Genomic DNA, 17,461 nt, shown 5'->3' on the forward strand with positions numbered 1-17,461 from the left:
TCTTCTTTGGCACAAGACAACCTTAACCTACTCAGGAACTAAGTCGATGAAGTAGAACATCATTTCACAGGAGCAGTTGTTAATTTTTAACAATGTGATAAAGAAGTTAAATTTGTGCGATTTAAGCATTATACAGAGCTCAAAGAAAGACACTTCCAGAAGCAATCCAAAACAGAGTTCACTCTTCTAAGTCCATTGAAGTCTATGGACTTACAAGTGTTTAGGACTGTACTGTTTGCCTTGATCAGGCAAACAGGCCTGTGGAAATTCTACATACAGCAGCATTGGTCCTCAGCCTTTCTAAACCTGAGACCCATTTTGCTACAGGCATAAGACAGGAAGTCATATGTCTTAAGAGCCATATGACAGAAAGTATTTTGCTTGCTGGGCAGGAAACAATGTCCTGTCCCATGGAAATGGTCAGTTGAAGCTTTTCATGACATGAAGTTAAATAACATCACCTGATATGACATCAAACTGATCTGACTAAATCACCAGCTGGAGTGACCCATTTAAAAGTAGTCAGCCCTAAGAGGAAGAGGGGGACCCAGTGTTTGATCTCACTAGTGTTAAGGCCAGGGCCATGGGTAGCAAACCACAAGAACTGGAGATTGGAAACACAAGCCATGTACCAAGAGGTGTACCTTTGTGAGGAAGAAGCCAAAATTCAGAGCTATGGAATCCTCCTCATTACCGAGATGACATCATCTCACCATCTTTTCCCTCCTCATGATGTGCCTGCAAAGAGACAGGAGGTGTGACACCCATGTTCACTAGCAGTAGGTCCTTTCAAAAGGCAACCAAAAATGCAGCTTTCTAGGAGGTCACAACCCATTCTGTCTTGTCATTTTATTAGCTTTGTAAGTACAAACATATTTCTGTATAGTCTGTGATGAATCTTCTGTGAGATCATTTACTAACTGGATTATGAAGATAATATTGCTGAATATGAAAATTACTACTTGTGGATACTGCTATATAAGTTGGAGGCAATGGTGTGTGTCTGTGAGTGTGTATGTGTGGGCAAAGATTTTCTGTAAACCTAATGACTGAACCTTTTTTTTTGGCCCTAATGTTTTAGGGTTCTACTGCCATGTGTTTCTAGAAGGGGACTTCCTACCCCGAGAATCAATGATCAGCCAGTCATTAGGGGAAAGCATCACACTCGCTCAAGGTCGAGTGAGCATTCTAGTATCAGACCATTATGTTCTGTACATCACCTAGTTCCTGGAGGGTCGGCGCCACCTTCTCCACTTCTGACAAGGTTGCTATTAAGTGTCCAGCATAGCATTTTGTTTTCTTCCTCCCAGATGTTAATGTGGTGGTGTACTTTCCAGAGTACATGCAGTGCATTCATTCATTCCGACACTCCAGTACAATCTGTTTTTTCCCCCATGCTTCCTACACTTTTTCATATCCTCTATTACCACTATCTGGATTGTTTAAGTCATACAAAGGAACTTGTCACAGTAGTAAAAATCTGCCCATGTTTTGTCTTCCCATCGTTTTGTTGTGTTTATGCAATCATTTGAAAGCTTTCAGAATATTTTGTTTTAAAAATATATGCTCTATGCAACACAGAAGTTTGCTTATATAACAAAGAGTGTGTTCTCACATCATGCATTTTCACACTAAGCACAGAAAGGTATATCCCTAAAAATTCTGGATTTCTCGTTGTATAGATCTCATATAAAGGAAGATCAGTGAATGGTAAACTAGGAGTGACTCCTAGGAACATTCCCCACTGGCACCATACAAGAAGCAAGTGGTAGTTTTCATTACCCTGCTTCTGTGATATGTTTCTAGTTCACATTGGTCAGGACACATCAGATGCAACCTATTACTCTTCACAGCACTGGGAAGAACAAGATCCACTTAATTCTCCAGTTCCATGATGTCAAAAGAAAACATAAAAAGGAGAGGAAGGGGTATGCACAGAGAAGAAAGAGACCATCTTACAGTCCTGTTCACAGGGATTTCACTGCTGGTGCTGTGTGAACATGCCCTAACTCTAGACTCAGAAGTTACTTTTCCTATATAATAATAGCACTTCCTTGTTCTCTCTAGTTCTAAAAAATTTCCTTAACAGTTTACTATACATGGGTAATAAATCTGAAAATGTATGTCAGCCTCCAATTGGATAGAAGACTTTAAATTGTTTTTAGGACTTTGTAAGTACGGCCAGAGAGAGCCCATGTACATCTGTAGTCGTGGGTATTCAGTTTTCCACTGCAATGCATTTAGCAAGAGCATTAACACCAATATTATGTGGATATATAGTGTAGATGGCTGGACTTTTATATTATGCTTGATTGTTTCAAACCACTGTTAACCATAGTTTTTTTAAAGTTGAAGGCATTCAAGGGGGGGAAATTCCAAATTTAGACTGGTGTTAATTATTTCACTTAGCACCTATCAGTGATTGATTGAGTGGCTTTTTTCCACAACCTAGTGGCTTATTGAAAGAAGCTACTAAAAAAATGGCTTCTGAGATGTACACACTTAAAACATGCCAAAAATTAATGCTTCCTGAATGGGCCATATATTAAGATATTTCCTCTTTCTTTTCACATATGTTTTAATAAAAGCATTTCACTCTGGTGCTTGTAGCATCCCTTGGGTCAGATGTCTGTAACATCATTCCATTTAATCTTAATTCTGCCTGCAGAATGCATCAACCAGGAAGTCCCCTGCAGTCCTCTTCAGCAGACACGCCCTTCAGCAGTCGTAGGGGGCGGCAGCTTCCCCAAGTTCCTGTCAGGAGCAGCAGTACAGAGCAAGGTATCAAATCACAAACTTATCATTCAAAATCTTGGGTTTGTTTTCCTTCTTTTTTCTCCTCTCCAAAACAAAAAAATCTCTGTCTTGTTTAACGGACTGTTGAGTGCTATATCAGTCTCTGCTGACAAAGCAGTCTGGTTATATAGAAGTGGGTTTCCAACTATAGTGGTGTGCAATTGATTACTGTATAGTTGTTATTATTATTATTATTTCACTTTTTTGGCAATGTATGCACCTTTAAAATGGATGTGACTTTTCCTTATAATCACATTTATTCTGGATTCCATAAAAAGGGCAGTTTACACATTTCAGCAAACCCATTTTGATCATTCGCACTCCATTTAATTCCGTTGTGTTAGCTGAAAATAACGAATTGTAACTTGCTGACAGAAGTGTGAAAAGGGCTAATTGTATCCCTTTCTGAGCATGTCAAAGGTCAAGTGCAAAATGGGTTGGTAGCAGAGGAAATTAATGTGCTAAACGGGAAGATAATCAATTGACTGTTGTAAGTCCAAGTAAATCCATAAGGAAGACATTTAAGAGAAAACGTGAGACATGCATTGGCAACTGGGACTTTATCAAAGTACTAATATCCTTATCTCTTCATTGTATTTACAACAGCAAAGTTAATGGATTGTGGGGCGAAAACATTACTTACCTATTTTTCCAAAATGAATCAAACTTACAACTATCTAGGTGTATTTTAGAATTCATCACAACTTGTTTAAATTGTTTATATTTTAATTGTATGACATAATTCAGAATTGAAAAATAAATTGCTGTATACTTGTCTCAAAATTACTATTTACTTGTTGAAATACTTGTCAAATGCTCATTCTTTGCCAATATGTACATATCATAGATTTGAGTTTCCTAATGATTGCATTGACTGGATGCATGAATTCAAAGAAGATCAGTAACTGGGATGTTACTGAATATTCACAGACTATATTGGAACATGGTTCCCCCTTGATATGCTTATTTTCACCTGGATATTTTTCACTTGGTGCATGTGCTTTTGATGTACTCTATCTTTGTTCTTTGTTTATATTATCATGAGTTAAAGTCTCATTAATTTAATAACTTTTTGCAGATTAAATTGACTTGCGTTTCCCCAGAATGTCAATAATGTACAGGCTGAGCATTAAAAATAGGTACCTTTCTGTGGATTTTTATACAATTTCTCTGGTGACATAATAAGCCATAGAGAATCTTTCATAGTATTTATTATATTTGGGGGGGGGATTCTAATATTTCAATTCTAATAATATTTCAACTGGTGGTAATTGAGGTTAGGATCATACATCCATCTTGTGCATATCCTAGTTGTTCTTTATGTCCACTAGGTAAACATACTGAAAGTTATACCTAGAGAAATAGTCCGTTGTTAAACTATGGAAGTATTGCTATTATAATTGTTATACTGAATGACTGCACTTTGTTTTAATATATTCAGCCAAATTTGCTGTTTGTTTTTCTTGACAATCCAGCATTAATCTAATAGGAATATAGATCTGGACGCTATTAAATTGCCCTGTGTAGTAGACATGACTTGATAAGCAATAATAAGATTCCTTCACAGTTGAACCTTGGGATTTCCATTTACCAAAGTATTTCCATTTATCTCAGTGTAACTCTACAGAATTGCTCAGATATTTAACATTTGTTCACCCCAGGCAAGAAATAGTTCTCCAACATCTTTCCTCCTAGGGGTAAAAGGTCATAAAATATCTGGCCATCTTCACTATATTGAATATATGCATGACTGAAGACTATGGTTCTGGTCCAGGGGTCTTAGAGGTTCCAGTAAACAACAACAACTATGCTATAGCTTTAGTTTAAGGGGTAACTCATGTGAAGTCAGTGAGAGGATTTTAGTGAATTGGAACTTAGCTTCACAACAACTACCATTCCTAATATGCTGTGGGTCATTCAGATATATTATAGGTGATGGCAGAACAAAATGTGAAACTTCTTTTGTTACAGTGGTTAGAAATTATAGCTTTTTCATTATTTACCATCCATTACTTAAATATCCAATAAAGCACATCATTATTTATATAACTGCACATGAATTTTGTGGGATACAGTGCCTTTATTGCATAAAACTGATTCTATAATCAATAGTGTCTGAAACAGGAATGTCTGAAATGTAATTTTTCTGGTCCTTTGCAGATGAATACAGATATAGTCCATAATAATTGTTGCAAGTAAGAGCCAAATACAGGTACTTACTACTATAAGTTAGGAAAAGTAATATTAATAAAAAGAAATGCATTGACTGTTGTTACTAAGGAAGAGGGGTGGTGAGAGTGAAATAATAAACATATGGGGACTTTATTGTTGATGAAAAATAAATTTCCTGTAGGAATTTCCTGTAGTAAAGGATTTGACAAATTATTCCATTAACTTGCATGCCTGTTTGCAGAATATTGCAGTATCTCCAACAGTCTTTTGGGAAATGATTGTGCTAGTAGGCCAGGTGTTTGAAAGTGTGCATACAAAAGTGTGAAAAAGAGAGGGAGAGAGAGAGAATGATATGAAGAAGGTATGCAGGTTCTGACTTTTTCATGGATCTCTAAACTTGTACCAATTGACAAACTGTACTGACATTTGTAATATTAGGACTGCACTCTTATACTTGACGTATTGGGCGAAAACGCATGGTCGCTTTAGCCTCCTTTATTCCCGGATTTAACCAGGATCGAACGCACGTTCGGCGAAACGCATAATGTTTCAGTTTTTCACCGGTGTCCCATTCTTTGACAAAAGAAAGAGCTTAACCTACTAAACTATCTAAGGGGGGCACATAGAAGTCTCATTTATATTAATGGAGGTTACCCACAAGAAGTGCTTCATTGATTTCTTCCCACAAATACTAGTGATCTTATGCACAACATGACCTGAAACATTGCTATGGAGAATAGTAATTGAACTTGTAGAGATGTTAATATAACAGATCTAAGCTGTTGAACACATTTATACTTGAAAAGGTAGTTGAGCCTGGTTCAGTGACTGGGAAAGGAGGTATGCAGTATTTGATTCTGCAGTTTTTTACACTGGATTATGAATAATTTAAATGGAGTACTCTATAGGCAGAAGAGCTACATGTATTGGAATGGATTCTTCCGTATTCACATACTGTTTTTATTTAAACTGCCTCTGAAAATCTTCTCTTAAATCTTTAATTTAAAAATATGCTAGTTTTTGTTAGGGAGTGCTATATGAGAGACATCTGGATAAAGCAAAAACTGTGTATTGTAAGAAGTGGATGTGACTTTTCAAAAGAAAAGGAGGTATTTAGTATGGTTATTTTTATAAAGCAAAGTGTTTTAATTGCCATTTGTTGGAGAAAAACAGTTATCAAAATTAAATGAAAGTTATCAATGTGATTTCTATAGTGTCCTCATTTGATATTTTCTTAGTATATACACAGAAATGCTTGACGTTTTTGAATATGACTTTGTACTTCCATGAGTTTGGTTTATTGGTACAATATTGAACTGGCAAGGGCTTTCTAATACAGTGGCACGTTAAAATACTGGTATAGTGAAGGTCAGTATGAAAGTGCTCTCATTTGAAATGGATGAAAAGATGCTTCAATATATATTTTAGGCTTCTAGGACTCTTTTTTTCATTTTATTGTGAAATTCTTAAACGATAATAGTCGAGATGCAAACTTGATGGATGAGTAAGCATTTTCACACATGAGTAACCTCTTTCATTCTAATGGAACTGCTTGCTTTCTTATCTACTCATCATAGCAATTAGGGAAAAAGCTTTAGAATGACCTTCTTTTTCATTTTTGACATTAAACTCTGTTAAAATTCCAACTACAATCCAACATGGAGTTAAGTGCACTAAAAACCATTGACTTCAATGGTGTTGAATGCCCTTAAATGTGTATTGGATTGTGATCTCAGATTTTATAGTTTTTCATGGTTTTGTCATTCAAGTATTCCCACATTGATTTATGCATGCTGTGACAGAGCTTACAGTGTTTGTCATTCTCATGTATAACACATTTTTTGTCTAACTTTAAATTTGCTGATATCTTTCTTTTGTTCCCATCATTCCGTGCATTTTATTCATTGAAGAACAAGAGAATTATAGCACTTCATCGAAAGGTAAATATTCATGTCAATTTTACTAACACTTGTTATTTTTACCTTTACTCTGCATTAATTTCATGTCAACTCATTTGGTTACATTCATTTAAGAATGTAAATCCATAGAAAAGGTTATTTCTCAAGTACCTAAACATCATTCTATGTTTCTTTCATCAGAAAATTGTTTTTAATATTAAACTGATTAATGAAATATTAACTCTGATTAGTTACATGCTTGGTTGTCATCTTCTAATTATAAATCCTGGGATAGTATCATCTTTCAGATCATAACAATATGGCAGTTTCAGAGTAAATAGAAAGGAGTTCCAGGTTAAATACACAACAATAAGGTCCTTACCTTTGTGGATCCTTTAAAAATGCACTAAAGTATGGGACTCAAATATGGATACCATCTTAAAATTCTTAAATTAACTATTCACCTATTAAAAAGACACAAAGAATAAGAGATGTTCTCAATGAGTAGTCACTGCTAGTGACAGGTAAAACCAGACTATCTGAATTTGGGATGGGCTAACCCTTCTATGGTAATGCAGGGCAGAATTCTGAATATACCATACTCAGACAGGATTTGCCCTTGCTCTTCTGGCTCTATTGACCCATTAGCCCATGCCTTTTTGGAATGCTGCTTTTACAAGGAACTTCGATCACACTATATTTTCCCCCTTTTAATATACAAATCCAATGCCTCTGTGACTGACATAATGCCTTTTTTACTAAGCGATAGGGACCCCAAGGCTACATTGTCAGTGGCAAGATTTGTTTCAATCCTTATATCCCTCCAACACTAGATATATGCTCAAAATCTATTGATCAAGGAGCTTCTAAGGGATAAAGGAAAGGAAAGGAAAGGAATTTGGGATGGAATGGGCATTTTTGGAAAATTCTCAGAAAAATCTCAGGCTTTATCTGAGTGCATTACTAGCCTTCAAAATACTACTTCAAAGTGCATTTCTAACCTTCAAAAGGATCTTCCACAATCACCAGTATCCTGTCTGATAGTTTGTCTCCTTTCCCCTTTTTCTGTATCTCAAACTTGCCAGATTACCAGGAGGGGAGGGGAAGGAAAGAAAATGGCAATCAACCATGCAATCTGAAGCACAATTACACCTTTCCATATCCATTAAAGTCAATGGATTTAGAAGTGTGTAAGTTTGCTTAGGATTGCACCACAAGATGCTTGGCAAATGTTCTTCCTAAATTTTCAGTTCTCTGAGATAAAGGTAATGAAACATGTTCAGACCTTTCATTGTAGAATGGAATTCTGAGAAGTATAATTTAGGTCAGAAGGCATAAAAAGCCTACATTTCCCACAGTTTCCATCATTAATGCCCAGACAGCTTAGAAGAAACACAAGCTGGTATTCTGCATGCACAGAGTATACCACTTGGGTAAGTAGTCAGCATGTAGGAAATGTGGAAATGTGGAAAGAAGGGAAACTAGCAGATGAGAGGGCTGGCACCAAGATACTACAAACCACAGGGAAAAAATGGGGGAAGAGTTAGGGTTAGTTTGTCATGGCTTGGGGAAGTCCATTCCCAAAATCTCCCATCTCTAAGATTCCTCTCTATCCTTAGTCATTGCTTGTAAACACACACACACACAGATCTTTCTGGTATGTCCTGCCTTTTACTGTTTGTCAGATCTCTCCACATACGAAATAACATGTAGAAATATGCCCTCTTTTCTTATATGGGTGAACATATGAACATAAATAGGTGATTGGTTCTTGTAGGTTATCCGGGCTGTGTAACCGTGGTCTTGGTATTTTCTTTCCTGACGTTTTGCCAGCAGCTGTGGCAGGCATCTTCAGAGGAGTAACACTGAAGGACAGTGTTTAATAATAATAAATTTAATAATAATAAATAATAAACAGTGTTTAATAAATAATAAGTGATTATTTGTCTGTTTTCCCTTAGAGGAGAGCAACCAAAAGAGAAATACTGCAATAGGGTCTTCAGGATTAGTGCTTTCAAAATTCTCATTCCTAGATTTTACAAGGAGGCATATTATCAGAGTTTATAAAAGCTTGAATAAATAACTTTTCAAAGACAAAGAAGGAGAATTTTATTTGGTCTTATGGTAGACCAAGCAGTAGAACATCCATCAATGGTCCATCCAGTCCAGTGCCTCAAGTACATTTTATGAACCAGTATGCACCATAGTTATGGGGGAAATCCCCATTGAGGGGTGTTGCACATCCTCCTCAGGTAACTTCTCAAAATGGCTGTTTTTTTCTGTGATTGTGAAAAATGACCACGTTCATTCTGGGCAAATATTAGGATATTCACTTATACCAGGGGTCTCAAAACTGCGGCTCCAGAGCCACATGCGGCTCTTTGGCCCATTGAGTGCGGCTCTCTGAATTTGGTTCGGAGCCCCTGCTCTTGCGCCCGCTCACGCTGGCAGCCGGGCTGCGGAGCCGGCGCACCTGAGAGAGAGCGGGCGAGCGGGCACGCTGTCTCTCCCCCCCCCCACTGTGGAGAATGGCCAGGTCCCCCTTTCCCTTGTCCTCAATGGTTGGGAGGCTAAAGCCTCCCCTCCCCTCCCCTCTAGCCGTGTGATTGCTGGGCGGGCGGCTCGGCGGTTCCTGCCCACCCCGCCTATCAGCTGTTGGGCGGGGCGGGCTTCCTTTGGTAGACCTGGCCTCCGGCTGAGTCCCATTGGGAGGCCATGTCTACCCACTGGCTTTCTTGGCAGTAGACCTGGACTCCAAGGAGGGGAAAAGTCCCCCTTCAGAGGCCAGGTCTACCAATTGGCTTCTAAGGGCCTCCGGAGGCCAGGTCTACTGCCAAGAAAGCCAATGGGTAGACCTGGCCTCCCAATGGGACTCAGCCGGAGGCCAGGTCTACCAATAGGCTTTTATGGCGGTAGACCAGGCCTCCAGACGAGGACTCCGGACGGGGAGGGGGAAATGGCAGGGACTTACAATTTAATTTTATCAATAAATAAGATCACTATTAAGTATGGTATCAAGTTTTATTCAGTGTACCTATAGTTTAATTAAGACTTAAAACTTTAATTAAAGTTTATTAAGTTAATAAACAGTGTACCTACCTATATAGTTTAAGTTTAAGAAATTTCAATCATTGTACTGTTGATATTTGGCTCTTTTGACTAATGAGTTTGCCAACCCCTGACTTATACTGATGTGGATTGGGTTAAGAGCACCGTTGGAAAATAAAACTTAAGGCATAGGTCACAAGAAGTCCTGCAAGAGTACCCACACCAACAATACAATCCTATTGTATTGCAGAGTGACTCCAGTCTAAGCCCAGTGATTTAAATTGGCTTAAACTGGAGTGATGCTGAATAGGATTGCACTGTAAGGCTCATAATGGCTTTGCCTTTGGCTTCAGTTTGTTGGCATGAACATGTGTGAGTGAAGAAATATGCAGTTCTAAAGTGAGGTAAGGCATAGGGGGCAGAATGTTCACAGAAAGAAATATCAGTTGGGCAGAAAGAAAGAAAGAGCTGCTAAGAACGGAGCTGTCTTCCCAACCGTGTGTAGCAAAAAATAAAGTTCAAGGGAAGGCCCTGAAGTATGGGAGGGGATGCTTTGAGGTGGACCTCACAGCAACAGTCAGGAAGAAAACTATGGCACATGGTCCTTTACCAAGCATCTGACCCTGTTACGTGAGTGACTAGTAGTAGCTGTTGGGATGGGTGATATATACCTCCAATCAGTTATTAATCAGAGTCCCATCAGCCCAGATTCATCTAGTACTTTTTTTTATCCATGGCTTTCTCTAAGCAGTTCAGGGCGGCATATATCATTCTTCCTTCTCCAACTTTATCCTCAACAACCCTGTGAGGTATGTTAAACAGAGAGAGAGAGACTGGCCCAATGTCACCCAGTAAGCTTTCATGGCAGTTTGGTGCTTTGCACATGGGCTTCTTAGATCCTCCTCTAACAGTGCATTCCTAAGGAGAGTTACTCCATTCTAAGCCCATTATAATGAATGGGCTTAGACGGGAGTAACTCTCCTTAGGAAAGCACTGTAATTCTCTTAACTTGTACACCATGCCAAATTTCAGTGACGACCAACTCTTGGAGTGCTGTCAGGTAGCTTTATGGGATCTTATGCCCCAAAGGTATCAGAAGATAGTAGGTAGGTACCAGCAGTTTTAACAAGCAATGTTAGGCCACCTTCTTCAAATCCTTTCCAGAATATTCTACACACTTCTTTTGTAGCTAGTATAACCTAAACCTATTTTTATGCAGTTGCCCTTATTTTATAATTCACTGTACTATGAAAGCTAAATTGTTTGTTTTCTCCTCTGATGAAAACTTTTAAAGAAAAATTGTAAACTTAGAAAGAACATAACCTGTTCCCTTAACCTTAAACTTTTCTCACATGACTTGGCTCTAAATCTTTTCTCATTTTCACTGCTTTAAAAAAACACAACCCTGCTGATTATCTATGTCTGCATCTTCATTTCAAGCACTTCATTGTGTTTTGGCAAATAAAGCCTCAATGCTTATATGTGCTGAAACACTAACCTGACATATTTACCATTTCAAATTAATTTCCTTTGGTCATAAGACAAATCTGTTGTATTCTTGTGAGAAGAATCATTAGATTTAATCTTGATAATGCCAAAGCAGAAGTTTTTTCAGTATTACAACTTTTCCTGTATTGCAGGCTGCAGGTGAGAAGGGTAAGGAGGTTGCAGTTTTTAGTACTTCCTCTTGGGGAAAAGAATCTTCACTGCACATAAGAAAACATGTTGAGAAACGTCTAGGCCAGTGTCATCTTCCTAACATGCTGACTGTGTTTGTGGACAGACCTTTTGTTCTTGTTGACAGAGCATTTTGCCAGTGCAGATATGAACATGGACACACACAAACCTATGTACAATCTTTAAAAACGCTGCAATCTAGAAAACTATCACATGATTTTGCTGATTCTAAAGTAGTCCTAAGAGTCCTTAGGAGGAATGTTCGATCTTCCCATTTTATACTGAAAATAGGCTTTTTTCCAGTGTAAAAAAACCCTGTATTATAATTAACAGATATAACTATTTGAGTTTCCAAACCAGTCATCGCCAACACCAACACGGTCATTATTTGAAAGAGAAGCTGACAATTGCTACTCATAAAATTTATTTATATATTTAGCAGTAGTTTTCTGAACTGCATTATACATGCACATGATTAACTTAGGGTAGCATTAGAAATGATGTACCAGTTCAGTGCTCAAGTACTAGAGATGTTGATTCTCAGTCTATGTGGACAGAGACACTCTCATGCTTTTTTCTGCCACAGAACCTATCAAAAGGGAGAAGAATTCAATCAGAAATACAGGGCAATTGCACCATTTCATCGTAGCTTATAACAACATCTACAGGAATCTTAATTTGTGTGTCTGTGTTTATATGAGAAATGGAGTCACATCAAATTGAACAACCTCTAGAAGTAATTGATTAGTGTTTTGCTGTGCCATTTTTGTGCTCATATAAGCCTATTTATTGTTTATTGCTTTCATAGGATAGCTCACTAGTTATGGCGACCCCCAGTACCTTAATGTTTTCCTCCTTTTACTGCCCAGCTGTGTGTGTGTAAAGTGCCATCAAGTCACAGTTGACTTACGGCAACCCTGTAGGGTTTTTAAGGGAAGAGACTAACAGAGGTGGTTTGCCATTGCCTTCCTCTTGTATAGTAACCCTGGCATTCCCTGGCATTCCCATCCAAATACTTACCAGGGCTGACCCTGCTTAGCTTTCAAGATCTGATGAGATCGGGCTAGCCCATGCCATCCAGGTCAGGGCACTGCCCAGCTTAGGACTACAAAAATGAGGTTATCAGAATCCTGGAAGGCCACAATACATGGTGAGCTAAGGATAGCTTTATGAGTGGTGTATGTTGTATGAACTTGCATGGTGCATGATACATAGAATGAGTATTAGTTTTCTCCCAGTGGTAAACAGGACTGATATATGTGCTCCATTATAAGACAATGTAGAGAAACAAATCAAATGCTGATACAGAGGAGATACTTCTTTTCCATCGTGAAGAAAAAGAATCTCAAACACTATCCGTAGCTTTTCCTCTCTCAGTTAGAAACTAGAGCAGACCCCAGGAGAAAAGGAAAACACTAACAGGAGAACTGAATTTGCACACCCTCAGTTCACTGCAGGACCTTTAAACAAACCTAGAATATAATGTAGAAGTGCAAGAACCCTTCAGGTTACCTCAGGACCTATGCTAGAGTGTGACAGATACTGGAAATTAATTTACTCAGTTGGGAACAAATAGGAAGGGTTGAGGATGAACCAACAAGGAGGTATTCAGTGGCATCTTAGATTGTATGCATGTGATTCCCGTGTGTATGTGGTGGCAAGAGACTGAAAGTGGAGATAGTAGCAGTGGGATGGTGACTAGAGCAAGCAGTATGGGACTATGTACTCCACTGACATTAGGGATAATAAACAAACATGGATAATAAACAAAAAAACACTCCAGTATTTAGTACTGAATGTTTATGAATTGGGGTTCTGGGAGAGCTTTAAATACTTACGGCATGTTTGGTCCTTACTGTAAACGTAAAGATTCAACACGATGGGTAGCCATGTTAGTCTGTCTGTAGCAGTAGAAAAGAGCAAAAGTCCAGTGACACCTTGAAGACTAACAAAATTTCTGGCAGGGTATGAGCTTTCATGAGTCACAGCTCACTTGTTCAGATACTCTGTCACCGACTGTAATTAAAAAAAAAATCTTTCTCCTGCTGGCTGCTGGAGTATCTGAAGAGGTGAGCTGTGACTCAAAACGTTCATACCCTGCCAGAAATTTTGTTAGTCTTTAAGGTGCTTCTGGATTCAAGTGGGTCATTAATTTATTTCTTTTAATTTGTCATTATATAGTTTTTCTATACTGTGCATCCTTTCCCCAAATTACAAAACTGAAAGACACCCTTATACTGGCATCTCAGTTTTAATTTACTTCCATATAAGATGTTTTGGATTGCTGTCTAATTTTGTTCTCATTGATGCCCTAGAAAGATCATTCTAGAAGTCCTCATTGTTCTTAATGTAAAATTCAATGAGCTGCCTTGGGAACCTCATACCATTGCAGAATAGTAAACTATTATTATTTTTTACAGATTCAATGTCTTCTGCAACCCCTAAAACTGAAATGCTTTTCTTTCCCTTCCAGTGACATCGTGCCTCTGTAGGAATTGATGGATTCCTAGAGAGGACTGATGTCACTTTTGGTTTTCCCCAAAAGTGATGTCACACTGTCATCAACTGTGATTTAAAAAAAAACAAAAAACATTCACCTGCTGGCTGCTGGAGTACCAGTGGAGAAGGCCTGCTGGGGCTGGGAGATCTCCCAACTTCCAGTGGATGAATGGCAACCCTATGTATGATGCAGGCACTAAAGTTACTTATAGGTTTGTTTATTGTACTAATTTGTTCAATTAATTCAGGTTTTAATCTGTGCTTCTGTCTAAACCAAGGCAAATTAAGGTTCTCTAAAGTATCTTCTGTGCTCTTCCAGAAAGTATGGATGTATGTATGGATTAAAAAATATTGTCGAAGGCTTTCACGGTCAGAGTTCATTGGTTCTTGTAAGTTATCTGGGCTGCGTGACCGTGGTCTTGGTATTTTCTTTCCTGACATTTCGCCAGCAGCTGTGGCAGGCAGGTGTCCTTCAGTGTTACTACTCTGAAGATGCCTGCCACAGCTGCTGGCGAAACATCAGGAAAGAAAATACCAAGACCACGGTCACACAGCCCGGATAACCTACAAGAACCTATGTATGGATTATTCCCAGCTCAGTGATTTACCACTTATGTTTTTCTCTCAGTCATCGTGTGTGTGTGTGTGTGTGTGTGTGTGTGTGTGTGTGTGTATATATATATATATATATAATTGTTTATTTTTTACCGTCAAGTCACAGCTGACTTATGGTGACCCTGCAGGGTTTTCAAGGCAAGAGACGTTCAGAAGTTGTTTGCCATTGCTTGCCTCCATGTCACGCCCCTGGTGTTCCTTGGAGGTCTGCCATCCAAATACTTGCCAGGGTTGAAGCTGAGAGTGTGTGACTGGCTCAAGTCCACACAGCAAGCTTCCATGGCAGAGTGGGTATTTGAACCCGGGTTTCCCAGATCCTAGTCCATACCTTAACCACTGTACCAAACTGGCTCTCATGGATGAGTATACTGTCCATTTATCAGGACATGTTTGTAAAAAAATATGATTGGAAAGTATCTCAAGTAAAAAAAGGTCCTTGACTTGGTGAGAACATTTGACCAGTGCCAGTGGCAGATGTGTCTTAGTTACTGATGCCAGTATGAATGGGCAGGAAACCACTCAGGAATCCAATTCTGTTTTAAGTCAGGTGGTTCCTTCTTGGCCAATATCTTCATATCAGTGGCCTTCAAGCAGTATGACTGGCTGTCTAATAATTTACTCACCTCCTCCAGGGAGAATGCTCTGCTTCAGGCAGACAACCTGAGTGCAGTGGCCTGTACGAATTAGACTACAGTTCACCTGTGCAGATCTACATCTAACTGCAATCAAGGCCACTCACATCTGAAGCATATTCTCATCTCTCAGGAGAACTGGAAAAACCATCAAGATCTGGAACCAAACAAATAATCCCTTAAGCTATAAACCTTGAAAGACACAGTTAAAAGTCTGAAATTTACAGGTGGATCTCTTGGCCTTTAGAGAAAAAGGCCTGTTTTTCAGCACTCTGTGCTGCATTCTCATCTGTAATGATCTTGTCTTGTACTGACTGGAGTTGAGCAGGTCACCACTTTAAGGCTGTGATTAGAAATGAATATCTTACAAAAAGGCCCAGTTGCCAATCGAAATCTGTAAATTCTGAGGCTACTCGACAACTAAAGAGGAAGTGTACTAGGACCCAGAGTCCTCAGACAAGGTAGCATTCTCTCTTTGTCAGAGCACTGACAATCAATAAAATGTATGGGTCTACCTGGAAGATCTTTTGCCTTGATATCAACCCTGTCAAAGTCAATTCCTGCCGTAATTCAGATTTGTGCAGGATAGAGTAAATAAGGCAGAACCCAAATACTCTGAAGAGACAAGTGATGGGCTTAGCAAGTATCTCCTGCAGTTAACAGCTGAAGACCTCCATTCATCTTCAAATATGATGAGTTTCAAGTGCAGACACTCTTATTTTTCCCTAGTTGTGCACAGATTTCCTTCCCCAAACCTAAATTTGGTAATGAAGAGTTTATCTAGTTCTCCATTTGATGTATGCAGTGTTGTTCTGTTGCCTTTCTTAAAATGATCACTGTGGCCAGGAAGATTTCAAAGTCCCCCCCACATTTAGACCGATTTGTATATGTTTCATAGAAAGAGAGTGGTTTCCCACCAGTCGCAAGAATCAATGCTGCTGCCTTTCAGTTTTAATCTTGTCCATCTTTGGTTTGGGTTCTCTGTATGGAAGGTGCTTGTTTATTTGGTTGGTTGGTTGGTTGGTTGGTTTAAAGACTGGTCATTCCAGGAGTAAATATTCCTTATTTGCTATTTATGGTGTCAGAATTGGCATGCAGAATGTCGCAGGTTCAATCCCTGGCATCTCCAGTTAAGGGGACCAGGCAAGTAGGTGATGTGAAAGACCTCTGCATGAGACCCTGGAAAGCTGCTGCCAGTCTAAGTAGACAATACTGACTTTGATGGACCAAGGGTCTGATTCGGTATAAGGCAGCTTCAGGTGTTCATGTGTTCAATTATCAAGGACAAACAAGCCTCTATTTCAAAGTATTTTTCTTTTTTTAACTTTATTTATAACCTGCCTTTCTTACTGAGACTAAAGGAGGAATACACAATACAAAATAATGCCTTCAGACACCATAAGACATCCAATAAACAGTGCAATAGGACTAGGGTTATAAAAAGTACAAAACAATGTAAAAGAAGTATGATATATCTTAAACAATGCAGAAAATTACATTATTAAAGTGGAAAATTATGCAGTTACAGAAAGATAATATAATAAACTGTGTAACAGTGTAGACTGCTGTTCCCTTTATTAGAATGTCCTCCTGAACAATTCTATTTTATGCAATCTGTAGAATGATAGCAGTGTTTCTCCTCAGGCAGGCCATTCCACAAGGTAGGAGCCACAACAGAGAATGCCCATGTATAAGCAACTATCAATCATTTTGTCCCAGTTTCCACAATCGATGTCAACAAGATCCTAGGATCAGTGAAGGCAACTACTTGTACTCTGGAACCTTGCCCATCCTGGCTGCTAAAATCATGTAAGGGCCACATCAACAAACCCTTAGTTTCTATTATAAAGAAGTCACCAGCTCAGGGCAACTTCCTTCAGCCACTCAGAGGTGGTTATCTGTTCACAACTTTAAAAACCATCCCTGCAGAAAAATGCTGCTGCTAATTATTGCCCAGTCTCCAACCTGCCCTTTCTTGGCAAAGTGATTGAGAGAAGAGTAGTGGACCAACTACAGATCTTCTTGGATAACTCATCTACTCTAGACCCTTTTCAGTCTGGCTTTAGGCCAGGCTATGGAACAGAGACAGTTCTTCTAGCATTAGATGACGACCTCCATCTCAGT

The 17,461-nt window shown here is 38.9% G+C and overlaps 1 protein-coding gene across 36 annotated transcripts in view; it reads left to right on the top strand.

Moving 5' to 3' along the window:
- RIMS1 (regulating synaptic membrane exocytosis 1) overlaps positions 1–17,461 on the top strand; it is a 350,422-nt gene that overhangs the window by 266,331 nt on the left and 66,630 nt on the right. For 20 of the 36 annotated variants that reach the window (XM_056856567.1, XM_056856574.1, XM_056856576.1 and 17 more), the window contains 2 exons: positions 2,669–2,781; positions 6,879–6,908. In XM_056856567.1, coding sequence (XP_056712545.1) covers positions 2,669–2,781; positions 6,879–6,908 — 143 coding nt within the window. The remainder of the gene's footprint in view (positions 1–2,668; positions 2,782–6,878; positions 6,909–17,461) is intronic. The other 16 variants (XM_056856570.1, XM_056856592.1, XM_056856577.1 and 13 more) reach the window with 1 other exon arrangement.

Source organism: Euleptes europaea, chromosome 10 (genome assembly GCF_029931775.1).
Source record: "Euleptes europaea isolate rEulEur1 chromosome 10, rEulEur1.hap1, whole genome shotgun sequence".
In the NCBI taxonomy this organism is placed as follows: Eukaryota; Metazoa; Chordata; class Lepidosauria; order Squamata; family Sphaerodactylidae; genus Euleptes; species Euleptes europaea.